This window comes from Macaca nemestrina, chromosome 9 (genome assembly GCF_043159975.1).
Source record: "Macaca nemestrina isolate mMacNem1 chromosome 9, mMacNem.hap1, whole genome shotgun sequence".
Classification (NCBI taxonomy): Eukaryota; Metazoa; Chordata; class Mammalia; order Primates; family Cercopithecidae; genus Macaca; species Macaca nemestrina.
The window spans coordinates 122751578-122779058 of record NC_092133.1 but is presented as its reverse complement, the minus strand read 5'-3'; the positions used below and the strand labels follow the sequence as shown (position 1 = coordinate 122779058).

Sequence of the window (27481 nt, the reverse complement as noted above, 5' to 3'; positions counted from 1 at the left end):
AAGCTTTGGAGTTGTGGCCAAAGGTTTTGAAAGAAATGTAAAATCCAATCAGACAGAATAAAATGACGACATAATGCTGCCAAGAGCTAAAGAAATGCAGAATGTAATCAAGCAGGAGGGGAAATCCTTTGCAATTTGGATGAGGATGCCCTGCGTCCACCCAAATCAGAGGAAAGGATATCAACCCAGGAGACCAAAGTTGAAAATCCATCACATCTGAAGGATGTGGACCGCTATCTGTTGTCATAGCAATTATATGAGGCTTAGTCTCATGTTGTCATAGAAATGATGAAATGAATTTATCTGTAGTTCAAAAAGAACGGGGACATATGGTTCCTCAACCCCAAATCTCTGCCAGATAAACAATTGTGTAAGAGGAACATATTAGCACATGTTGCACCTATTAGCGTGGTAACCTCAATCCAACTCCCATAATAGACCTGCTTTCCACAGTGCACATTTGTCTTGGCAGCCTTGGGAAGGTATGGAATTAAATATAGAAATGCTGAAGCCGGCCGGGCGCGGTGGCTCAAGCCTGTAATCCCAGCACTTTGGGAGGCCGAGACAGGCGGATCACGAGGTCAGGAGATCGAGAACATCCTGGCTAACACAGTGAAACCCCGTCTCTACTAAAAATACAAAAACTTAGCCGGGCGAGGTGGCAGGCACCTGTAGTCCCAGCTACTCGGGAGGCTGAGGCAGGAGAATGGCGGGAACCCGGGAGGCGGAGCTTGCAGTGAGCTGAGATCCGGCCACTGCACTCCAGCCTGGGTGACAGAGCGAGACTCCGTCTCAAAAAAAAAAAAAAAAAAAAAAAAAGAAATGCTGAAGCCATAGTATTAATAACTTTGTGTGAAGTTCAGAATAATCTTCGTAAATTAGGAATTAAAGTGTATGGAATGTGGCCGGGTACCAGTGGCTCATGCCTGTAATCCCAGCACTTTGGGAGGCTGAGGCAAGCAGATTGCTTGAGGCCAGGAGTTCAAGACCAGCCTGGCCAACATATTGAAACTCTGTCTCTACTAAAAAAAAAAAAAAATACAAAAATTAGTCAGGCCTGTAATCCCAGCTACTCTGGAGGCTGAGGCACGAGAATCACTTGAACCCAGGAGGTGGAGGCTGCAGTGAGCCAAGATCGCTCCACTACACTTCAGCATGGTCGACAGAGCAACACTCTGTCTCAAAAAAATATAAAATAATAATAATAAATAAGGTACATGGAATGTTTGAGAATCTGACATCTTTGAAAATGTGCCAGATTTGAAGTGATTTTAGATGTGATTGAGTAAGCAGTGAAAATATGAGTGTTTTCAAATAATATTAGAATTTCTGGAAGGATGAGGAATCTACCATATTTATAAGTTTAATTTTTAATTTGCAAGAATTATTCAAGTACTTAGGAAAGTGTTTGCTAAGGTCTTCAGGTTTGCTTTATGAGGCATTTAAAGTGATTAAAAGAAAGATTAGATATATTTATTTACAAATACAATCTTAAATGTTAAGAAGATGTAATTAAGTTACAAACTGAATGGATTAATGGGAATTTAGTCTGTCCAGCCTGAGTTTATCAAGCATCATTTAAAGCAAACACCCATAAATGATTTGTTCTTATTTCATACTCTACTTGCTAGATTTATATATAGAATAACAAGACATTTATGGTAAAATAAAATCATACAATGAAATATAGTTTTCAACTTGAATAAATCAATACTAATTAAAAACTAATATCCATTTAAAACTAATATAAATTACAATGAGAACACATGAACACAGAGAGGGGAACATCACACATGGGGGCCTGTCGGGGGGTGGGGGGCAAGGGGAGGGAGAGCATTAGTACAAATATCTAATGCATGCGGGGCTTAAAACCTAGATGGTGGGTTGATAGGCGCAGCAAACCACCATGGCACATGTATACCTATGTAACAAACCTGCACGTTCTGCACATGTATCCCAGAATTTAAATTTTTTTTTTAATTAGTATCAATTTTAGTCCTATCAATAATGCAAACCCTGAATCTAATCATGAGGAGACATCAAATAAATGTAAAACAAGAGGCATTCAACAACAACAACAACAAAAAACCTGGTCTATGCTCTTCAAAAATCTCACTATATGAAAGAAAAGAAAGAAACGTCCCAGACTAAAGACACCAAAGGGACATGACAACACAATAAACTGCATGATCTTGGATTTTATTTTGCTAAAAGATGGCATTATTGTTTCATTTAGTAAAATCTGAACGAGGTCTGTAGATTGGATAATACGACAGTATCAATGTTAATTTCCCAGTTTTGAAAGTTATATGGTATTTATGTAAGGGAATGCCTTCGTTTTTAGGAAATACACAGTGCATTATTTAGAGGCAACGAGACATCTTATCTGCACTTACCTCAATGGTCTCAGGAGAAAAAAAATAGCATATAAAGAAAAAGGATAAAACAAATGTATCAAAATGTGACCATTTGGAGAATCTGGAAAAAAGTATACAAGAATTTTTCATGATATTCTTGCAACTTTTCTGTTTGTCTAGTATTACATCAAAATAAAAGTTGAAAGAATGAAAAACTAATATTTAAAGTAAAAGTGTTGTTGTTTTCTTAACGCCACCCTTGAACATCAAAAATCACCCATGACAGAGAAACACAAAAAAAGATGGTTAAAAGCTGAAAAAGTAAATCTAAGAGACTAGAACAAGATTGAATAAAATGAATAAAAGTCAGAAAATCTCAGAGTATGTTATCTGAAGTATGTTAATCTTTCCTCTACCTTGAACCCAAAATTGATGATATCTCTTTGGATGAAGCTCTGATACAAAGCATGTGAGATGTTCACAGCAAATACATGTCCCAAGGTTCTACCCATAGGGTGCCTGAGATCCAGGATTAATCTGCCTCTCCACCTCCCACACCTTCAGCAGAACTCCTGTTCTAGAAAATCTTCCTCTTGACATAATACCATATACTTCTAGGTAGAAGACGGGCCCTGCCCCCAGTATCCAAATATCAACTCCAGCCTGGCCAGGATTAAAGGGTTTTGAATCACTCTCTGTAAAAGGACAAAAGACCTCATTCAGTGGTGAGACTTGTAGGAACAATAATTCTCTTAGCACTCTCCTTGGTAATATAACCCACCATTCCTAAGCATTCACTCTTGATGGTATTCCTAATACACAGACATCTGACTTAAAACATGCCAGCCTTTCTCAGAGACCATGACAATACAGACCAACCAAATAGCCTAGAAATATTTATGACTTCACCCTGGGTTGCACCAGGCCTGTCTACTAGCACAGCCTGAGTCACCTATGTACTGCAGCCATGCAGACTCCAGCTTGGCTTACTCTGACAGCACCATGGGACACCACTCCAGAAGTTCCAGATCGCCTTACCACTCAGTCCATGGCCCAACTACCCATTCGGGGTGTATAAGAGAATACTCGGGCAAAATGAGCGAGCACAGGAGTCAACAGGCACCTGTGAAACAGACTAAAGCAGACAAGTTTTCCAACAGCGTCAGTTCTGAAAAATCAAAATGAGCATCTAAGGGAAATTGTGGGATCCTCTTCTGTATTTAAAATCATGGAGAAATGATTTACTTTTAATATTTCAAATACTCCATGCCTGAAAACAGGAGATAGACTATATCAGGGGCCTCCAACCCCCAGGGTGGCAGACAGTATGGCGAGCATTACTGCTACTGCCTTCTGCCAGATCAGCAGTGGCATTAGAGTCTCACAGAAGCATAGCCCCTGCTATGAACTGCACATGCAAGGGATCCCAGTTGTGCTCCTTATGAGAATCTAACCAACGCCTGATGATCTGAGGTGAGACCATCCTCCTGCTCTCATCCTCAAACCATCCTCCTGCCCCAGAGCCCCAACATCTGTGGAAACCACAAAACCTGTCCCTGGTGCCAAAAAGGTTGGGGATGGCTGGACTGTATAACCTTGGGGTGGTTATACAGTGGTGAATTTGAGACTTGTGTGTGTGTGTGTGTGTGTGTGTGTGTGTGTGTGTGTGTGTGTGTGATTAAAGTATAGAAATACATAACAATTATTCTTTTATTAATTCAACAAGGGTCAACGAAGCACATGTTATATGCATAATGTGAATGTGGAAAAAGAGGGGTTTTCATAAACATGTTCAAAGGGAGGTTAAAATTCAAACGTGAGGCCAGGCACAGTGGCTCACACCTGTAATCCCAGCTCTTTAGGAGGCTGAGGCGGGCAGATCACTTGAAGTCAGGGATTCGAGATCAGCCTGGCCAACATGGCGAAACCCTGTCTCTCCTAAAAACACAAAAATTAGCTGGGCGTGGTGGTGGGTGCCTGTAATCCTAGCTACTTGGGAGGCTGAGACAGGAGAATCGCTTGAACCCAGGAGGTGGAGGTTGCGGTGAGCTGAGATAGCACCATTGCACTCCAGCTGGGTGAAAAGAGCAAAACTCCATTCCAAAAAAAAAAATTCAAACGTGAAAAGAGCTTTATCAACTACTTAGCACAACAATTCAATGCAATAAGTACAAACAGTCTCATTTTCCAGGTAAGAAATCCTAAGGTAAGAGGAAGGAGAACATAGACAAATGTCAGAAAGATATAAAATGGCCCAATCAGAAGTCCTAAAACAGTTGAAGAGGACCCCAAATTCTAGTCTTCGATCTGGAATAACTGAGTGCCTTGGCAAACCACCCCACTTCCCCAGATCTTAGATTCCGTACGTGTTCAATAAGTGACTTGACCCAGAGAGCTCTGAAGATTGCTTGCAGCCTTTACAGACAAATAAATACATCTAGACTTTCTATTCTAGGACTTAGCCCCATCAAAAAACATCACAAGCCAGATCAGGATAAGAAAAAAAAAATTCTTAAAATAAGACCATTCCAGAAAAACTTTATATCAAATTTACTCTTTTACACAGGAAAGGAGAATGATAATTATTCAATCAGAAAAAAGAAGTGATGATTATTCAAATAAGATACCACTGAAAACTCCAACAAGGAGAGGATTTTTGTTTCAAGTCTTTTGTGATTATGGAGAATAACCATGTTCTCTGCTCTCTGTAATGTGAGGCAACTACAGCACTGTTTGTGCCCTTGGAGGGCAGAAAGGTGGCACCGCCAAGGGGCTATCACTGTCCTCCTCCTTTGTCTTTGTAGCCACCTCCTCAGGAACAAAGACACAGTCATGGCCCTCAGGCCCTCAGGCCCTCAGGCCCTCAGTTACCTTCACTTTTTCCCAGGATTAGGTAACACCTGCAGATGGGGCTGGATGGCTGCTGGTACTAGAAGAAACCTGTGCTGGGCACCATTCCGCTTCCTTAACCCAGTGGCTTCCCTGGTACTGCATTCAATCATCCAAATTGCCCTGCAAGGTAACCCACCCTCCCTGGCCAGTTGAGCCTCCCAAATAACCCTCTCTTGCTCAAATAAAACTAGACTGGGGTCGGGCACTGTGGCTCATGCCTGTAATCCCAGCACTTTGGGAGGCTGAGGCAGGTGGATCACCCGAAGTCAGGAGTTCGAGACCAGCCATGCCAACCTGACAAAACCTCATCTGGACTAAAAATACAAAAATAAGCCAGGTGTGGTGGCATGTGCCTGTAATCACAGCTACTTGGGAGGCTGAGACAGGAGAATCACTTGAACCCGGGGAGTTGGAGGTTGCAATGAGCCGAGATCATGCCACTGCACTCCAGCCTGGGAGACAGAGTGAGACTCTGTCTCAAAAGAAAAAAGAAAAGAAAAAAAGGCAGATTGGAATAGGAAGAGCCAGGTTCCAACCTAGGCCCCATCATATATGGCCAAGTGACTGTAACTAGCTATTCACTTCATATGTCTCTCATCTCCTCTGTAAAATAGTGGTTAACATGGGCTCTTTCCTGTCAATGAAAAAGTACATAAAATGAAATGAAAAAGTATTAAACATGTTCAAGTATATAAAAAGCCCCTTCAAATTTAAAAAAAAAAGTATCTCCAAGCACACAAAAGGGGTAGATAAAAAGGCTATCCACAGAAGAAGTAAAAATGGCAAAAAATAAAATAAAATAAAAGATGTTTGTGGATAGAACAAGAAACCAAAAATAACACAACCATTAGATATTACTTTTCATCCAGCAAACTGGTAAAATTGGAAAATTAGATTCGCAAGATAGGGAAAGATGGGGATTCTCTTACATGTTGTCTGGGACGGTAGGTTGCTATTGCCCTTTGGTGCGTTTGATAGCCAACAAAACATGAAATATATAAGACTTCTGGCTTCGCAAAATCTCTTTCAGTACTCCCCTAGAGAAATATTCTCACATATGCCAAAGTTATATGTATAAACATGTTCAATGCAGCACTATTTGTTTAAATGTCCATAAATTGGGGAATGGTTAAATAAATGATGAAACACCTACATTATAGGATATTAAATGCCATTTAAAAGAATTAAATAGATCTATTGATTTGTTCTGACATGAACTATATTATGAAACTAGAATAGTGCCTGACACTTAGGAACCCCTTGGTAAATATCTGTTGAATAAGTGGATATGTATACACCTTTACATAGCACTTTACATAATCTGTCTCCTCTCGTTCTTATGCCAACCCTACACTATGAGCCCAGTGGCTGTTATTGTGCACTCTGTAAGGATGAGGAAATTAAAGTCCAAGGAGGTATGCCCTGCCAAATATCCCAAACGTATGGAACCAAACCAGAACCAGATCCACCGGTCAGTACTCTTTGGTGGCTGACGTCCATTCTGCCTGCAACAAGGCTAACTTGCAGATAATCCCTGTAGGGAAATGCCAAGGGTTCCGGCAGCTGGAGAGTGACTCAGTAATTGCTTGCTGAATTGGACTGACTGAATCTTCTTTTACCAGCAAAGCCCTCCATTAGGTGAGGCTCGGCTCTCTGGACCGCAGCTCAGGCCCATTGGGCATCTAACAACAGGTCTGAAAGGAGGTCATTCAACAACAGGTCGCCATGGAAACCCTAACCCCCTCCTCGCCCCTGGAACAAAATGGAGTGGGAAGGCAAAGAGGAGCATTTGTTAAGCGCCCGCTATGAGCCAGGCACCATGAATAGGGAAAAATTCATCTGAGTCTTCCTTTACAAATCTCCAAAAGAAAAAGAAACTGCATTGTTACACAAAGTACAGAACAGGCCTGCGTCGCTGCTTAATCTAGGTCAGTGATAACTGCAAACGAAGTTTATTTCATGCAGAGGGTACTCCGTTCACCCCTCTTATAGCTCCACGTGTCAGGCAGCATCATTTACATCACCACATGACCCTGTCTTAGCACAGCCACGCAGTATAAACCTGCCTCCAATATATACTCTATCTGTTCATGTCTGGAATGTACATTTCAGCCACACAAGAAAAAAATGACTGGCTGATTAGTAAAACACAAACACTCTCTTTCATATAAGCTAGAAGACAGACAGCCAATATCTTCAGAAATTTCAGGTGCCATGCTTTCCATAGAGTAGATTCTTCTTTCACTTGTAGCCATCCTACTCCTCCTGCATTATCAGAAGATGGTGAAAATGGTGCTGTGTTTGGGCATTGTTACCTTGGAACTTTCATCTTAATTACAGAAGCTCTTAGCAACCGTTGCTTAGTAACAAACACATTTGAAATAGATTTTGTTGACTGATTATGAGATGCTCTGAAAAGACTGTAGAGTGAAATTCACTGATGGAAAAGAATTGCAATGCCCTAGTAAAGTAAAAATATTTTTTTAACTACAAAAGTATTCACAAACTTGGGCTATGAGCAGGTCTCAAAGATATTACTGAACTTCTGGAATAGTTTCATAATATTTTATGCTGCTTTATGGCTGGTCTATTATTTTCAGAATTAATTCAGACACAGTTGTCTGACTGAACAGCTACCGAAGCTCTGGGAGATAGGCCTCAGGGTTTTAGGCAATGCAGGATTCTGCACAGAAAATCAATGCTTTCTTGATTTCCATGGGTCCACAAGGTCCTCCCTGCCATAATGCCTCTTCCCACTCAAGATTTCCGAAGTGCCTGAGACTTCTAGTGACTCTTCAAGTCAGAAGCAAAAAGCAAGGGAAGCTTTGCCTCCATCTTTCTAGTAATATTTCTTCAGCACCTGTTAATAAAATCTGTGATAAAAAGTAGAAATGGAGATGCATTTAGGACTACATCCACGCACAGCTTCCCCAAAGCAAAACCCCAACCCCACACGCACTCCCCTCACTGAGCCTGGGACCTCCTCCTGCCTCCCGACAAGGTCTCATTGTCCGTTTGCCGTTTTCACCTGAGAAACTAGGGACCTTCGCCCAGTTTCTCAGAAGAAGGGGTCCTCATTGGCAGAGAAATTCCCTCCCCTCCCTTGTATCTTTCTGGAATTCTTCTCTGACCCTGTTTCTCCTCCAGTCTCTTTTCTTGCCTTTTTTTTTTTCTTTTCTTTGGACAAAATTCTCAAGGGAGGAGCCTCCCTTCACTGGCTTTCCCTTCTCACTTCCCACTCAGTCCTCAACCCACTGCAGGCTAACTTTACCTCGTGATTTCCTCTTTCAGTCACCATTGCTGTGGATTCTAGAAAGACTTCAATGAAGAGTAGTGTAAGTTTCCTCAGTCTTCTCTACTCCATAAGTCCTGTCTTCCCGGGGAGTCCTTGATATTTACCACAGTTCAAGCCTACATCCCTGAGTAAGAAGAATCCGCCTCCACGGAAGGAACAAGAGAACATCCACCAAGCAGGCACCTGTCCAGAACATTCTATCTGGTTGCCCAGAGCAACTCAAGCTCCTCACAGTCTGCTTCACCCGTTTACCTTAGCTACCCGGCCCCTTCAGCATTTGGACTTGAGGCTGCAGGCAGGAATCTTTGTACTGGCCTTCCTGTCGCCAACCAAATTCAATTCACTCACAGGTTCCTTCATGAAACAAATATTTATCAATCACAGATATTTATCACCATGCCAGGCATTGTTTTTAGGCAGTGATGATACAATAATGTCCAGAAAAAATAACGGAACTCTTCTTTATCTCTTGGAGTTCACAGGATAAAGAATTACTCAAATAAATATAAAATGAGTGCTAAGAAGAACTACACAAGGTTAGAAGAGTTTACAGTAGAGAGAACTAGCCAGACCAGAAAAGGCATCCCCGTTGACAGCTGAGGCCTAAAGGACAAAAAGGCATCAACAAGACAAAGGTGTGTGGTGGGAGAAAGTTCCAGAAAGGGAATAACACATGCAAATGTCCCAGCTTCTTCTCAAATGATTTATCCAGTATACCCCTGTGATATTATGAAACATGTACATTAGTTTCCATCCACAGTTCATGGCTCATCACTCCCAGGACCCTTGTTATTTCCTAAGTGACTGAAACAGTAAGTATTTCTTCTGTTAAATTATGTGGACTTTGGTCCGTGGTTCCCAAAGCAGCTTTGGAACAGCATCAGAGTGATGAAGGTGAAAGATAGTCCTGTGTTAGAATGTTGGGGCTCTTTAGGCCTCAGAAAACAGAATCTCTCAGAGCTTTATCCTGCCCTCCTTTTTTGTTGTTGTGGTGGCGGTTTTGTTTTTGTTTTTTAGACACAGTCTCGCTCTGTCACCAGGCTGGAGTGCAGTGGAGTGATCTTGGCTCACTGCAACTTCCACCTCCCGGGTTCAAGCGATTGGCCTGCCTCAGCCTCCTGAGTAGCTGGGACTACAGGTGCGCACCACCACGCCCAGCTAATTTTTGTATTTGTAGTAGAGATGGGGTTTCACCATGTTGGCCAGGATGGTCTCGATCTCCTGCCCTCAAGTGATCCACCCACCTTGGCCTCCCAAAGTTCTGGGATTACAGATGTGAGCCACCATGCCCAGCCCCTGCTCTCCTTTTGCCTGCTCCTTTCTCTCCCCAGGACAGGCCATAGAAACTAAGAATATGCTCTCACCTTCCCCTACCTTTCCATAAAGAAATTCTCTGACGTCCATTATCTGATTGTGGGTCACAAGACCCCCATTTCAGAAGGGGTCCTGCCCCATCCCCAGGAGGAAGGAAGCCTGCACAGAGAGGTCAAGAAGAACCTGAAAGGATGGGTCTGGCTGGCTTTCCCCACTCGTCTGTTAGCATTAGATCATCCCCTCTGTGGCTAATCACATTTCTCCACATGGGTGTCCACGCTTCAATCACACCTATCCAGTGAAGTATCCCAAAAAGGCCCAAGAGAACATGGTAGTGAGAACTTCTGGACAGCTGTTCCTGGAGGGGGTGCAGCAGGGGAGGGCATGGAAGCTCTGCACCCTTTCCTCACCCTCTGCACCTCCTCATCGGTATCCTTGGTAATAGTCTTTCTTTTTCTGTTTCCTTTTGAGACAGAGTCTCTCTCTGTCACCCAGGCTGGAGTACAGTGGTGCGATCTCAGCTCACTGCAACCTCCGCCTCCTGGGTTCAAGCGATTCTCTCACCTCAGCCTCCTGAGTAACTGGGACTACAGGCACACGCCACCACACCCAGATAGTTTTTATATTTTTAGTAGATACGGGGTTTCACCATGTTGGCCAGGCTTGTCTCAAACTCCAGACCTCAAGTGGTCCACCTGTCTTGGCTTCCCAAAGTGCTGGGATTAGAGGCATAAGCCCCATCGCATCTGACCTGTAAGTCTTTCTAATAAACCAGTAAATATAAGTAAGGGTCTCCCTGAGTTCTGTGAGACACCCTAGCAAATTAACAGAACCCAAGGAGAGAGTCATGGGAACCCTGATTAATAGCCTGTTAGTCACAAGTGCAAATAAAGTGAACTGGAGCTTGCGACTGGCATCGGAAGTGGGTGATGGGGGCGGTCTTGTGGGACTGAACCCTCAACCTGTGGAATCTGGTGCTATCTCCAGGTAGATAAGGTCAGAAGTGAACTGGAGGACACCCAGCTGGTGTCCACCGCAGAACTGATCCCTTCTCTGTATGTGTGGGAAAATCCCTCACACATCTGGTCACAGAACTCTTCTGCGTTGATTGCTGTCGGGTAAAAACAGAGGAAAAACAGTTTGCGTTTTTTCCACTCAGAGCTCTCCCCTTAGGGAGGTTCTCTACTAAGTTATGTTCCTTTTTTAGCATATTATTATTGACTTCTAAACTAAATAAAGGCTCCCATTGCAAAATCAGAGCAACGATTATTTTTGAAAGACCAAGACTGAACTATGAAATAACGAAGGCCTCACTTTTAAATTATTTACAAAACAAATAAATAAAATATGGACCAAAAATATTTGTCTCTACTTCCATAGCCTCGTTTATGTGCGGCTTGCATCTTTTTTAAACTAAGGATTTATATTGAACTGTTGGAAGCTTTCGCTTCTCATCAACTTCCCAACAAATTCTGCTCAGAACAGCTGCTACCATAAAATTTAATTTGCTACTTCCCAAAAAAGTCACTTCGGTGTAAAATAACTTTGCCTTCCTGCTAATATTTTACAACCAATTAAAGCTGAAATGATGGCTGGGAGTCTACCCAGTGAGGCTCCAACCACGGACTTGCACAACTACAGTATGTGAAGAAAAACATGAAGTCACATGTGCTGAAGAACATACAATATATCTCCAAACATTTGCACTGCCAAGAAAAGAAACTGGTGGGGTTGTTTGGCAAATATAAAAATGAGATGTGAAAACTTCAGAATTATTATCTGTGTAAATCCATTTCCATGTTTCAAAAGTTTAAAAGACAGAATCATTATATGTTCCTAATTAATCTTTATAGTAATCATTCTTTGCACACCTTCTGTACAAAAGTCACACCCGAAGCCAACAGCCTGGCACACCACGTTATGGCATTTATTATGAGCTCACAAAATGAAAACTTTCTTCAGATGTTTTCCTAGGTGTCCAAATTGTACAAGAAAATTAATAGGAAGTGGAATTTCGCCAACTTCTTCAACCCTGGCTGCAGAACAAGGTCCCGTTGTCGAAACTCATTCACACCAAGGTGGTGCTCGATGTTCAAAAGAGGTGACAGGAATGTTTCCTCAGCCAAGCCAAGGAAAATTAATGACCACCAGTCAGAAATATACACACTGTTAGGGCAATTCCCTGACCTCTGATCATCACTGAAGGGCAGAGACGGGAAGGATGAAATGAGGGAGAGCAAAGAAAGGAACTGAAGTCATTTTTGGAGAAATAAACAAGACTCAATTCTTCTGCAGGATTTTTCCAAGTTCCCTCTAAAGCAACCTAGGCTGAAATTATATTCAGGAAACAAAAGATATGTTTTCGCACATATAGCAACGCACACCATGTAATTCACCCTGCTTTAGTCAACGGTCATGACTTTGTCACTGATGATGACAGAAACTTCCTGCGTCATCACTTTCTTCTGACACTCATGTGTAGAAACTTCCAGGGGGTCCAACTCGCTCAAGGACCATAGCCTCATGATAACTCTTGGTTCACTTTAATGACAAAATGCACTCTTGTTTACACCCAAGGGGATATCATTACAGTAAATATGTGACTGTCCCTTTAGCGCGAGCACACACACACAAAAGTCCTTTTTTAGCCCATTAGTGCTTTATTTTTACAGCCAGGCAAAGTGAAAAAAAACCTAAAACCCTAAGTCACACATCACGTCACTCCTCTGCTCAACACCCCAGCAGCTGCCCCCTTAGTCAGAGCTGCCTGGATTCTGCAGTCCCTGTAATGGTTTACAGGCCTTGTAGGGTCCCCATTACCCCCGGCCCCTTCCTCCCTTCCACACAGGCTTCCTGCCTGGATTGCTTTTCCCACATGCCCCAGGTTCACTCCGTGCCCTTGCTATTCCCTTGCCTGTACCAGGTTTTACTCCAGTGTGAGAACTAGACTTCCCTGACCAACTTATGCAAAATTGCAAACTGTCCTCCTACTCCCTGCCCAACCTAGTGAAACTTACCTCTTCCCCTGCTCGATTTTTCTCTACAGAATGCATCCGTTTCTAATATTTTACTGATTGTTTTGTTTTGGGTTTTGTCTGCTTCTTTCCACTAAGAAGCTCCACGAGGACAGGAATTTTCCTCTACTTTGTTCACTGCCGCATTCCAAGTACTTAGGACAGCGCCTGGTTCATAGGAGAGGCTCTTTCAATATTAAGTAAATAAACAAATGAATTCCATCATTACTGAATAATAAATGAAGGAGTGAGTGGGACACTATCCAGAAATGGGACACAGAAGGCAAGCCTTCCAGGGCCTGCGAGGAATGTACACAGAGTCAAGTCTGATCTTACTTCCACCCAACACAGCTCAATCCATCATGGATTCTCTTTCAGGCTCATCCATCTGGCCACTCCTTGACTTCCAATGATCATTAACGAATCTCATAGATTGGGCCCCAAGGACAGTGACTCCAGTAAAATATTTTAAATCCATTAGTACCAAGAATTCCAAAGGCATCCAATGAGCATCTCCTCACCTCCATTTCCCAATGTTACACAATGCCCCCGGGCTATTCATCACATCACAGGCTACCAGGACAATAGTATCCAACACTGACAAAAGTCAACATAAATCCATGGGACACTGAGATGAAAGGATCACCTGAGCCCAGGAGTTCAAGGTTACAGTGAGCTATGATTATGCCACTGCACTCCAGCCTAGGAAACACAGCAAGAACCTGTCCAAGAAAAAAGAAAAAGAAAAAAAAATCCAGAGTAACAAAAGCCAAAAAGAAACAGGAAGAGGATAAAATTTCATCCAAACTTCTAACTATTCTGCCCAATTGCACATCAAGTAATATTATACTTGGTTCAAGCACAAACTCCACTCTGAATTTCAGAACCTCAGAACAGTAATTTAACTTTCTATTTAGAGAGAAAAGAAAGACTAATGAGTCAAGCTGTAGTCCAGAAATCCAATGACTGCATTATTTTCCTTCTTTATTCTTCTAAAGTGAAGAGTGCCCTTGAAAAAAACAACTGTACATCAGTTTCCTTGTTTGTAGCAACATGAATAATAGAATAACCCCACAGAAAACCAGCACCACCTTATGTACTTAGAACCAAAGTCTTGGTCTCCTTGGTCTCAACCTCCATCTTCAGACTTGGTGGATTTTATCTGACTGAGAAACTCCAGTCTCCTAGGCCAAAATTGTCCACCCCACACCATGAGCCTTCTAGCTCACAACTGTGCAATGGCCGTGAAAATACGTAATATTTGGGGGTGAGGCACTTTCTATGCATTATCTCTTGTAAACCTCTCAACAACTCTTGGCAGTAGATGCTATTATTCAATATTATCTCCCATTTCACAGATAACGAAATTGAGGTTGAAGAGATGAAGTGGTTCCCCATGTGGGTCTAGAGCTCAAAAAGAAATGAGTCTGGCTCTTAATGCCCACGCTATACAGCAAGGCTGCAAAGACTCTTGTATTTCAAATTTTAAAAAATTTTTTAAGACGGAGTTTTGCTCTGTCATCCAGGCTGGAGTGCAATGGTGAGATCTCAGCTCACTGCAACCTATGCCTCCCAGGTTCAAGAGATTCTCCTGCCTCAGCGTCCTCAACCTCCTGAATAGCTGGGATTACAGGCACCTGCCACTACACCTGACTAATTTTTTGTTTTATATATATATGTGTGTGTGTGTGTGTGTGTGTGTGTATATATAGGGTTTTTTTGTTTTCGTTTTTGTTTTTTGAGACGGAGCCTCACTGTATCTCCCAGGCTGAAGTGCAATGATGCAATCTCAGCTCACTGCAACCTCCACCTCCAGGGTTCAAGTGATTCTCCCACCTTAGCCTCCTGAGTAGCTGGGATTACAGATGCACACCACCACAACCAACTAATTTTTGTAGTACAGACGGGGTTTCACCATGTTGGTCAGGCTGGTCTCAAACTCCTGACCTCATGATCCTCCCTCCTCAGCCTCCCAAAGTGCTGGGATTACAGGCGTGAGCCATTGTGCCCGGCCGTAAATTAAGTTCTTAAAATAAAAGCATATACAGAAATAAATGTAAGCCTTTACATCTTAAAAGTAAGACGTAGCACCTCGTTATATTTGTTAAATGATGCAAAATGAAATAAGACCACATGAACAAAATAGAAGGGGCAAAATAGAGAAGTTCATAATGAATACAGACATGATATGTATATTTTTCAGAAATCTATTCCACCTGATTCAGTGTTTTTGGGAAACTGTTTCCTAAAAATTGGCTTAATCATAGAGAATGATTCTCCAGTTCAGAGAGGAACTTCTCATTTTATTAATACCATACAGAGAATAAATTTTCTTTAAAGCAAACACTAAAGTCAGATTTAAAAGTGAGTCACAGGCTGGGCGCAGTGGCTCACACCTGTAATCCCAGCACTTTGGAAGGCCGAAGCAGGCAGATCACCTGAGGTCAAGAGTTCAAGACCAGCCTGGTCAACATGGTGAAACTCCATCTCTACTAAAAATACAAAAATTAGCCAAGCATGGTGGCATGTGCCTGTAGTCCCAGCTACTCGGGAGGCTGAGGAAGGAGAATCGCTTGAACCTGGGAGGTGGTGGTTGCAATGAGCAGAGATTGCGCCACTGCACTCCAGCCTGAGTGACAGAGTGAGACTCTGCCAAAAAAAAAAAAAAAAAAAGTGAGCCACAATAGAAACAAGCTATAACATTAAATTTTCATGTCTTTGTGCTCGTGGGCCTCAGTAGCACCTGTGTTTAGAAATTCACAATATGAAACAGAATATGGGAAAAGTAGCACAGCACTCAAAACCAGCAGCACAAACTCTCCACATTATTCAAAATGTTAAAGAGATGCTGGATGCACACTTTCCTCAGTTATCAACATTATAAAATAAATCTTCACAGACTGGAGTCTCTTTATCGCCTTTCTTTATTAACTCTTATTCCAAATCCAAATCTTACACAAAATCTAAAATAATTTGACAATGCAATCCAATTTGAAATACATACAGGAGTACTTTTTGAATTTTTTATTTTTAACCTTTGTGGGTACATAGTAAGTGTATATATTTGTGGGGTACATAAGATGTTTGGATACAGGCATGCAATGCATAATAATCACATCACAGGCTGGGCGTGGTGGCTCACGCCTGTAATCTCAACACTTTGGGAGGCCAAGGTGGGTGGATCACAAGGTCAGGGGTTCGAGATCAGCCTGGCCAACATGGTGAAACCCCATCTCTACTACAAATACAAAAATTAGCCAGGTGTGGTGGTGCACACCTGTAATCCCAGTTACTCCAGAGGCTGAGGCAGGAGAATTGCTTGAACCCAGGAGGCAGAGGTTGCAGTGAGCTGAGATCTCACCACTGCACTCCAGCCTGGGCGACAGAGTGAAACTCCGTCTCAAAAAAAAAATTTTTTTTTTAATAATCACATCATGGAAAATGGGGTATCCATCCCCTCAAGCATCTATCCTTTGAGTTACAAACAACCCAATTATATTCTATTAGTTATTTTTAAATGTACGATTAAGTTATTATTGACTATAATCACCTTGTGGTGCTATCAAATACCAGGTCTTATTGATTCTAACTATTGTTTTGGTACCCATTAACATCCCCACCTCCTCGCCACTCTCCCACTCACCTTCCCAGCCTCTGGTAACCATCCTGCTACTCTCTAGCTCCATGAGTCCAATTGTTTGGATTGTGGATCCCACAGATAAGTGATAACGTGCAATGTTTCTTTTTCTGTGTCTGATTCATTTCCCTTTTACATACAAGTACTCTGGAAATCTTGAGTGCTGTGCCTATAATAAGGTAACACTTCAACTTTCAAACGCACATTCAAAACCCAGGTAATCACTGGTAATCACTGCATTGCTATAGCTCAAACAATTGACACACTTGAAAAGGCCAGAAGAGTGAAATACGGAAAACATTGCCTGAGTCCACAAAGAAAACTGACTGGGCAAGGGAGGTGCGTTGGAAAAGCACTATCACGTGGTCATTCGTGTTTCCATTTATTGAGCTGTGCCCAGTTCTTTATAATTATCCATTTTCTCTTTGCCTCCTCACAATCAATTCCTCTGCAGAGATTAACCCCCACTGCATGACAAGAACAGAGGCCGCAAGAGGTGGAGTTGACCCCCGCCTACTGATCACTGCCACCCCTCAAAAGCAATATGGGGAACAGCCCTACAGTCTCCAGCAGGGCCCAGACCCCATATTTCAAAACAATGGTTCATAGAAAAGTTAAAAACATCCATCACACCACAAGTGCTGAATTTCTGGCCACTCAAGTGATAAAATAGAAAGAATCAGTAGAACCTCCAAGGAAAGAAGAAAACTGCTGGCATTCATTTATTGGGGGACAGGAGGAATTCTAGTCATGTAATTTGCGAGAAGTAGCTTTGCCCTTTCTTTAAAGACCAGGAGAGTTTTCCATTTGGCATCTTTTTGGTGTGGTTGTAAACACGGGGCAAAAAAGTACAAATGTGCTTTTGTACAAATGGACAAAGAGTTATCAAAAAATTAACAGTATTTAGGAGGCATTGAAAGCTAAGATCTGATTATGAGGAGGAAAAGAGAGTAGTGTGTTTGGGATTTGTTTTCAAAGTCAGGAGAAAGCATGGAAGAAGAATGCTGTTTTCAAAACACACATTAATTCAATTGATGGATCAGATTTCTATCAGGTAATAAAGTTCACCTGGGAGAAAAGGCTAACCAGGGAGCATGTCTACTGGAAACAAAGCAAGACCAACGCAGTTCTTATCACAGGACATAACTATGCTGCCTTCATGCTTTTTTTTTAGGAGCCCATTACTTATATATAAAAAAATGGCAATTACAAAAGTCTATTTCACTCACTCTTGAAATACGGATACAATCCTTCATTACTTAATAAAATAATAAAAGGAGTTTTAAGAAAGTGAAGCTATTTGAGAAAGTTTCATGAGAAAATTAATAATTAAATTTTGAAATTGAAATATAAATCCTAAATTGTAGGAATATTAAGATTATAAATCTCCACACCAGAATCTCTACATTGAACTAGAGCCAAGGTCACAATCGTGCGTTTTTCCCCCTTCTTTTTAACATAAAGCAAGAACTATGTCATTTTCTGTAAAATTTTAAACCGTATTTCTTCTTGCCATTTGAAACTGAAATTCATTTCCTTATGAATATTTCAATACCATTCTCCTACAAGCAAGAACAATCTATCAGAGAACAATTTTCTAATTGTTTTACAAGCTTACAAAGCACGTAATGTCACAAAGTAAAGGTCCTGGGTGAAAGAGGAAAAGGTTATTACTCCTTGAAAATATTAGTGAAATCACGAAGACACACATGTCAAAGGAAGAAACAGATACTGTGGTCAACTTGTAATTCAGAAAAAGTCTCTGTTAGTCTTTTACTTTTTTTTAACAGTGATCTTTTATAAGCTTTATTAAGGTATCATTGATATACAAAAAATTAACAGCATTGAGACCAGGTGCAGCAGCTCATGCCTGTAATCCCAGCACTTTGGGAGGCTGAGGTGGGTGGATCCCTTGAGATCAGGAGTTCAAGACCAGTCTGGGCAACATGGTGAAACCGTCTCTACCAAAAATACAGAAAGTTAGCTGGGTATGGTGGCACATGCCTGAAAGACCCAGCTACCCAGGAGGCTGAGGTGGAAGGATCACTTGAGCCTGGGAGGAAGAGGCTGCAGTGAGCCGAGATGGTGCTACGGCACTCCAGCCTGGGTGGACAGAGCAAGATTCCATCTCAAAAAATAAAAAATAATTAACAGCACTGAATTTGTTTTTAAAAAAAAATTTAAGTTCATTGTGTATATATTTCCTTTCTTCTCTAGCATCAAAAACAGTTAATTTTGCTCTGCTTGACTTTTCTTAGTGAACCTGTTGGAGTTGAATTGTGTATGTACTGGAGTCCAAAAAGTGTGTTAGAGTCCTAACCCCACAGACCTCGAAATGTCACCTTATTTGGAGATAGGGTCTTTGCTGAGGTAATCAAGTTAGAATGAGGTCATAGGTGTGGCCCCTAATACAAGATGGCTGGTGTCCTTAGCAAACGAGATTAGGAAACAGACACACATGAAGGGAAGTTGATGTGAAGACACAGGGAGAAGATGGCTGGCCACCTATTCAACAAAAGCCAAGGATAGAGGCCTGAAACAGATTCTTCCCTCACAGCCCCCAGGAGAAACCAACCCTACCGACACCTTGATTTCGGACTTTTAGTCTCCAGAACTGTAAAAACAATAAATTTCTGTTATTTAAGCCACCCCGTTTATGGTACTTTGTCACAGCAAGCCTAGCAAACTATGACAGAACCTAAGAGGCCTTTTTATTTTGAAGTTTTTACAACCATCCTGCACTCATCCATATGAGGATTTTGCCAGGAATTAATGTCACATTAATTAGTCAGTAATTTCTACAATCTGTCTCTTCCTCTTTCTAAAACTTGGGATGTTTTCCCATCCCCAAAGCTTTCTTTTGCTGACAATTTCTCAAAGAGAATAGGCAATAGTAATAACAGCCAACTTTTATACGGTGTCTACTGTGTATCAACTATTTACATAGATTATCTTATTTATTCCTTGCAGTAACCAGAAGAGGTAGCAAATACTATTATTATCAGCAAGTGAGACACAGAATGCCCATTTTGCAGATGGGATAACTGAGACAACATCACCATTTTATAGGTGAGGAAACAGGGGGACGGCGAGGTAAAGTAACTCAGCCTCAGCCCCAGAAGGGAATGGTCCCTTCACTCCCCCACCACATCCACTCTCACTGCTAAGGGACATGATTCCAGCATTTCAGTTCCAGGACCACATCTACAGGGTTTTCTCAGGTCCCTGAGATGCCACCCTTTGGATGGAGAGATTCCAATCTCTTTAACCCAATGCAAAACGACTTGATGTTGTCTGACTGCTGGCTCTCCTAACTTTTACTTTAATTTCTTAATGATGTTTTTGGATCTTTTCTAGTTGTAAATCTATTCTTCTCAGTTGAAAGGATAAAAGCTAAAAAGGAACTGCATAAAAGCTAAATAGGATTTTTTCCTGTCATCGTTTATTCTCACAATTATCCTCCCTAAGCCAGGGTTCCACTGTTTTCTTAGAATATAAGTGCTTTTGAAACCCACTTTGTCTTTAGAATTGTCACAAGCCATGGTTTTGGTTTTTCGGATCCCGGTCTTACTGTGTCTGCCATCTTTGAACACTCAGTCATCCATCTTTTAAACTGTGTGTTAGGCTAATCTGAGCTTAGAAAGCTCCCAAGGGATGTCCTATGATGCTTTTGCTCCACACTTTTTTTAAAGATGTGTTCCCCCTTTCTCTCTCTGAAATAATTAACACTTTTCAATCAGGATTTTATTTTTCAAAGTCTTCTATCTCACTTGAGCCACCTTTTTTTCTTATTCCTTCTTTTGTTTATTCAGTAAATCTTTATTAAAAATTAACTGTGAGCTAAGGACTAGACCAGTCACAGGGATATGGCACACTTCATTTATCTCAGAGCTTCTGAGAACCTAAGATTTCTTGAACAAGCACAGCCCTTCCTTCTTCCCCTACACCGTGTGAAGGCTTTCTTCAAAGTCTGGGTGTGGTGTGACTCCTTTTGCTCTTGTGAATTTCAACATGACAGAGACCACTTGTTCTAAAGTCCTCACAACTGCTACTCCATCAACCAATTCTTACTTGTTTTCCAAATTAAGCGCAAAGCAGCTTGAAAGCAGTGACATTGTCCACAGAAAGCAAAGCAAGAAACCAACTGGTATTCTCTCTTAAACCTTCAGCAGGTAGTTCATTGAAAAAACCTCTGTGACATTTCCATTCTGGACAAGAGGCACATGGTCTGCCCAGCAGCAGGGCCACCTGTTTCCCTTCTTTTCCTTCTCACTCAAATGTTCTCCATCATCTCTCCACCGTCAAGATTCTTTCTTTCTATTCATGGGTTCACCTCCTAGACATGTTTCTCTTTTAGCGTACCAAGCCTCTCCACTGTCACAATTGAATCATCAGCCTGTCCTCATCCCACGTTGGCAAAACTCCTGGACCTTACCTGTCCCCTGACATGTCTATCTATGCGTTAGTAAAGACAGGTGAGGTTGTAAACACTCCCCTGCGGGTCTCTTCTGAGAATTACTTGATCCTTCCTCCATTCAGGGTCTTCTTTTATGTTACCACCTGTTTTCTCCTGCTAGGGAATTAATTTTTAAATCCTGGGTAACAATTGTTCCTGACCCACCGCTACAGACCCAGAGAAAGAAGCCAGACTTGGGAAGCTTGCTATCAGATCAGCGACTGCTGTCTCCCATTCAGAGTAAAGGTTCTTTTACAGCCAATCAACACATGTTTATTCAGTCCCTATTATATACTCATCACTGTAAAAAGAAAAAAAAAAAAACCAATATGCTTTTCTTTCAACGTCTGCCAAACTGCCATTCTGCAGGCCACCTCCTGGGCAGCAGCCCCCGTGTGCAAATCTTAAGTGCTTTTTACGGGCCACTCAGCCCTGCAGGTATATATGACACGAGAGGCACACAAATAAACTGGCTTCCTGACTCCCAGCCAATTAAACCTGACATTACATAACTACCGTTTTAAAAAAAGACCACAGAGGCAAACCCTCTAAACAGAATTTTCCTTCTTTAGTAGCCTCTGAGGAAGAGCTGTTCTAATACGGTGTTTCTATTCCTGATAGGAATAACCCTTAATTATTACGTGCCTTAAGCATTTAGACATTTTAAAATAGAATTCCCCTTAATGTTAAGAGAATCAGAGAACTACGTCACTGGCAACAGAAAAGACTTCAAACAGAGAGAAAGAGAAATGGAGAGATGGTGCGGTGGGGGAGGGTTGGGTTGGGGGAGAAGCACTGATCCTACAGAGTTATTTTTAAAGTTCCGGAAATGTGGGAGAAAAGGCAGAACATTGAAGGAAAATCACATGAGAAAAGAAGATTCTTCCACGAGAGCCTGTTAAGACCTTTCATTCATCAGGAATTGACCATTAATCCCTGATTAAATTTAGTTTCAGGAAACGAAGCCATCAAACTTATTTCCAGGAGATACAAAAAACATGATATGCAAGTAAATGTATATATGGCCTGATGTGTCAAACACGTGGTTCACTCCTAAGACTTTGAAAAACAGTCATAACAAAGTGATTTTTATAAACTACCTTTGTAGACAACATTATTCTTGTCATCCTTTGTTCCATTGCATGTCAATGACCAGTAATCCAGCTATAAATTTCAATATTTCACCTAAACAGAGGAAGTGTTCGCTACTGTTCGTGTGCATCATCAGTCCAAGCATGGCGAGCAACAGCTGGGATCGCCACACAGATCCTCATGGAAAGATATGTCTATTGCTTCTCTTTTTTTTTTTTTTTTTTTGTTAGAGACAGGGTCTTGCTATGTTGCCCAGGCTGGTCTTGAACTCCTGACCTCAAGTGATTTTCCTACTTCAGCCTCCCACAGTGCTGGGATTACAGTCGTGAGCCACCACACTCGTCCTCTATTCCTTCTCATTGAGTCAGCTTTCTTGGCTGAGGATGCCTAGAATAAGGCTAAGCTGTATCACTCAGACAGCCAAAAGAACTCACCATGCCCCCAGCAAACCTAGATAGGCAATCTGTTCCAACAAGGTGACAGTTTCTGAGCACACAGCATGTGTGCTGTGTAGACAATGGCAATTAGGACCATTCCTGACCTCAAGAATGTAATTTGCCAATAGGACAGACTCATGTATCAATAAAAACAAAATCTAGAGAGTTATATTAAGAGTCCACCCATGATTAGTGCCCCCACTCCCTTCCTGTTCACAGGCAGCAAACTATTTCTAATCTTCCCCAACTTCTATTGACTGACTGGAGATGGTGGATTTTAGGCCCTCATTCATGTCCTGATAGAATAGGAAGGCTCAGGATGTAAAGAGGCAACACAACAAAGGTAGCTTTGATGGTGACAGCATGAAACATGCCTGTTGTATAATAAAGAATTTGAATGGCCTTTGTCCCTGGTTCCTGGGAGGCATACTCTAAATACTTGAAATTTCCCAAGTAATTGGAATGTCTTTGTTACTCATGAGCTCCTTGGACCATATCTAAGGGGACGTGATCAAGGTGGCTCAGTGCACCAGAAAAACCAACTCTGTGATTAGAGGGTTGGTGCTTTGAGCCGGATGAGATCAGTTGACCTTTTCCAGGGAAGAGAGGGGGCTGGAGATTGAACAGTCACATCACCAATGAGTCAATCAATGATGCTTACATAATGAAACCCCAATAAAAACTCTGGACACCAAAGATTGGTGGAGATCCCTGGTTGATGATCATATCAATGTGCCAGGAAGATAACACATATTGATCCCATAGAGCAAGGACAGAGAAGCCCCACATCCAGGATCCTCTCAAACTTTGCCCTAAGTGTCTCTCCATCTGGCTGGTCTTGATTTGTATCTGTTACGCTAAAACAATCATCTTAGGTACAGCACTGTCCTGAGCCCTGTGAATTGTTCCAGCTAATTATCAAATCTGAGGGGGTTGTGGGAACTCTCAGATTTGCAGCTAGTTGGTCCAACGTGTAGGTGACCTAGGGACTCCTGGGCTTGAAGTGAGAGCAATTTTGTTGGGGTCTGTGCCTTTCACTTGCAGAGTTGATGCTAACTCCACATGGCTGGCATCAGAGCATTGCAGTTTTGTAACACCCGTTCTCAATTCCTTACACACTTGCTCAACACAAAGTAGTCCCTTCAAGGAGCAAAGCTCTTGCAGGCTGACTTGACCTCACCTACCCCAATCCGCCTCCCACTCCAGGCTGAGAACATCTATGGTCCAATCTCAGCAGGAAACCAACTCAAATGGGAAGACAAACACGGCCATAGTACAAAGCAGGCTCTCTGATAGGTGATATAATTGAGGCATAAAAAGTACAATGAATCACAAAGAAAGAGTTCAGTGATTGAGAGATTCAGAATATCTTTGCAAAGGTAGGCATAGCCTTACAGATGTGCCTTAAGGATCAAAGTCACTCCAGTGCCAGAGGGCATAAGAACAGCATGAGTAAAGGGTCAAATCACTGTGTCTAGTTAATAATGATTAAAATTATAAACATATCTAAATTGTATTGATTCCTTACCATGTGCCTGAAACTCTGCTAAGCTCATTATTAGATTGGATATTCCAATGAATCCTTAATCCTATTAGGTAGAGTCTATTATACCCATTTTACAGATGAGGATACTGAGGCTTAGATTAAGAAATTTGGTGAAGGTTTCAAAGCTAGCAGCCCAGGGTGGCTGGAGAGAAGGAGGTTAAATGGAAGTGGATAGAGGAAGGTAGACTGTGAAAGGCTCTGAATGTCTGCTAGAAACCCAATTATTTTTCCTATAAGCAATAGGGAGCCATCAAAGGTGTTTGAGCAAGAGAGTAGTATAATCAGAACCATGTTTTCAGAAAATAACTGTGGTGGCAGGAAATGCATGAAACTCAGGAGACTGGGCAGATAGTGGGGAGAGTAGGCAGGAGAAGACATGCAGGTTATCCAAACAGGCCACCAAAAATACATCTACTTACAGGGCACGTCTTTCTGCACTGATGTATGCGTTTGCTGCAGTTTTCTTGCCACTCCCATGCATTGCCTGAATTTGCTGGAATTCACACTCTGGATCAATTAAAGGATTAACGGATACAGGAGTCATATTTTAAAACCAAATTCAATATTGGCAGGCAACCGTCTAACTCCCACTGCACATCCCAGATCTATAGACCCTTGGCTGAGCTCAGCCATCCTATTTCTCCAAGTTCTCTGTGTTTGGTTGCACCTGCCTTTGATGGATAATGAGCATCAGAGTGCCAATCAAAGATTTTTATCCAAATGGTTTTTTAGACTGCTCAGCTGATGCAGAAGTACAACAGACCACCAGTCTGGTTATCGATTAGATGCTATTCAAGAATGCACACATCGAACTAGTTCTCTTCTGGCTCCTCCTAGAATTCAATAAGAATGAGTCAACAGAAAGTGTGAAAAAGTAAACAGAAGTCAAACGCAAAGCAACTCTCTCAAAGACTCTGCTAAGAAAATTGCACAGCTAACTAGAAATAAAATTAATACGGGATTTCCAGTGATGGAAGAAACAATCATTGCCACTTAAACCTGGTCCTTCTCACAACTTCCAGTTCTCATGGTTAGGTCTGTGCCCTATCTAGGTTCAACTAGAGAGGCCTGAAGAACTGTTAGACCCATTAGCAGGACTTTGCTGAATTCAAATAGCCAAGCTGAGCATGAAAGAAATCAATAATCATCATTTTACTTAGTTCCTAAAACATTCTGGGCACTCAGCTCATAAATATTATTCTAGATTCCACGCTAAAGCCAAGGTCTCCTAAGGCTAAAAGCCAAGGTCTTCCTATTAACACTAACTGTAAAAACTGAAACAGAACAGAAAAGTAATTGATTTATCCTTCCTCTAGAGACTTAAAGGAGTTCTAAGCCCTTGAGGACAAGGGTGCCATGCATGGCTATGTCTGTATCTCTCTGACTCCCTGATGTCCTAGGAACCACTCTGTAAAGCACTCATCTGAAAACATTTAAAGAGGACCCACTGGCGGGGCGCCGTGGCTCACGCCTGTAATCCCAGCGCTTTGGGAGTCCAAGGCCGGCAGATCACGAGGTCAGGAGATTGAGACCATCCTGGCTAACATGGTGAAACCCCGTCTCTACTAAAAATACAAAAAATTAGCCGGGCGTGGTGGTGGGCGCCTGTAGTCCCAGCTACTCGGGAGACTGAGGCAGGAGAATGGTGCGAACCTGGGAGGCGGAGCTTGCAGTGAGTCGAGATCGCGCCACTGCACTCCAGCCTGGGAGACAGAGCGAGACTCTGTCTCAAAAAAAAAAAAAAAAAAAAAAAAAAAAAAAGAAAAAAAAAAAGCTCTCGGCTTTCGGCTCGGAGGGGCAAAGGTGCAACTTTCTTCGGTCGTCCCGAATCCGGTTTCATCCGACACCAGCCGCCTCCACCATGCCGCCGAAGTTCGACCCCAACGAGATCAAAGTCGTATACCTGAGGTGCACCGGAGGTGAAGTCGGTGCCACTTCTGCGCTGGCCCCCAAGATCGGCCCCCTGGGTCTGTCTCCGAAAAAGGTTGGTGATGACATTGCCAAGGCAACGGGTGACTGGAAGGGCCTGAGGATTACAGTGAAACTGACCATTCAGAACAGACAGGCCCAGATTGAGGTGGTGCCTTCTGCCTCTGCCCTGATCATCAAAGCCTTCAAGGAACCACCAAGAGACAGAAAGAAACAGAAAAACATTAAACACAGTGGGAATATCACTTTTGATGAGATCATCAACATTGCTCGACAGATGCGGCACCGATCCTTAGCCAGAGAACTCTCTGGAACCATTAAAGAGATCCTGGGGACTGCCCAGTCTGTGGGCTGTAATGTTGATGGCCGCCACCCTCATGACATCATAGTTGACATTAACAGTGGTGCTGTGGAATGCCCAGCCAGTTAAGCACAAAGGAAAGTATTTCAATAAAGGATCATTTGACAACTGAAAAAAAAAAAAAGAGGACCTACTGAAACATACTCTCTCGCACAGGCCCTTGATACATAATCAGTATTCCTTTAAGCACACATATCTGTATCTTGTATTAACCTTGCATTTCACCATGATTGAGGTGAGATCTGCTGGGTTTCATCTCAAAATCTTTTCTAATCTGACATCATTCCATAATAAATACACCATCATAAACAGGCAGAACTTACACATCAAAGGCACCTTTCAGAAACATTTTCAAATGGGACACAGAACCCAGAGAGTGACTTGTAAATATAATTCCCTATAATGACTTCAAAAGTACCAAAAAGCATTAGATATTGCCAACGGTCCAATACGGTGACTGAGAACCAGATCATTTTGCATATACACTGGAACCTTTTTATTGGCTCAAAGTATCTCCTTCCTTTGTTTTTAATCATCCAGTTATAACCAGAAAAGAAAAATGAAAACTGTCATCCTCTCATGTCAGATACTGTGTCAAGGGGTAAAGGTTTAATTTTTTCCATGAGGTATGTAACTAAAAAGTCAGGCAGGGCACATTGCAGTGGATGCTAACTAGAACTCTTACATGCCACAATATCCTTCCATAGAAACGGTCACTTTTAACAATGTGACCTTTTCTCTTGTCTTTAACGGAGAAATATGAGACAACAATTTTCCATTTACTATTACAAGTAAAAGAGTGGACTGACATTTGGGTCCTTAGGTGTTATTTGATGGGCTCAAGCTTACCAACAATTCCCCCATTTAATCTCTATAAAGTCCCTGGTAGGTGGGAATTATTTTCCCATAGTAGAGATTATAACCCAGAAGGAAATAAATGAGTATTCGTAAGAAATGTTTTTAGAAAGATGTCACATTTTGAAGCCAAACCTCTAAGTAGTGAAAGTAAATTCCCACTATGTTCATTGCAGATCAGAAGACGTGAAACTATCCCAACAGCAGGATACTTTATTATCCCTTGGAATTCAGGCTTAATGAACCCTGGTCACCAGTCCACATGGATCAGGCTCCTCAAAGCCTCATCCTAACCC

At 42.0% G+C, this 27481-nt stretch overlaps 3 protein-coding genes across 4 annotated transcripts in view; 1 reads left to right on the top strand and 2 right to left on the bottom strand.

Annotated features, from left to right (window-relative positions):
* Positions 1-25841, bottom strand: part of LOC105480058 (uncharacterized) — a 53628-nt gene extending 27787 nt beyond the window's left edge. The window contains 3 exon segments of the mRNA XM_071070416.1: positions 7338-7434; positions 7436-8122; positions 8521-25841. Of these exon segments, the coding sequence (XP_070926517.1) occupies positions 7338-7434; positions 7436-7504 (166 nt within the window). The 5' untranslated portion in view covers positions 7505-8122; positions 8521-25841.
* LOC105480053 (nebulette) overlaps positions 1-27481 on the bottom strand; it is a 379519-nt gene that overhangs the window by 343379 nt on the left and 8659 nt on the right. The gene's annotated exons all lie outside the window — the stretch shown is intronic.
* On the top strand, positions 25841-26414 carry LOC105480059 (large ribosomal subunit protein uL11-like). Its single transcript, XM_071070415.1, has one exon. It carries the CDS (start codon positions 25902-25904, stop codon positions 26397-26399), a length of 498 nt encoding a protein of 165 aa, XP_070926516.1. The 5' UTR covers positions 25841-25901; the 3' UTR covers positions 26400-26414.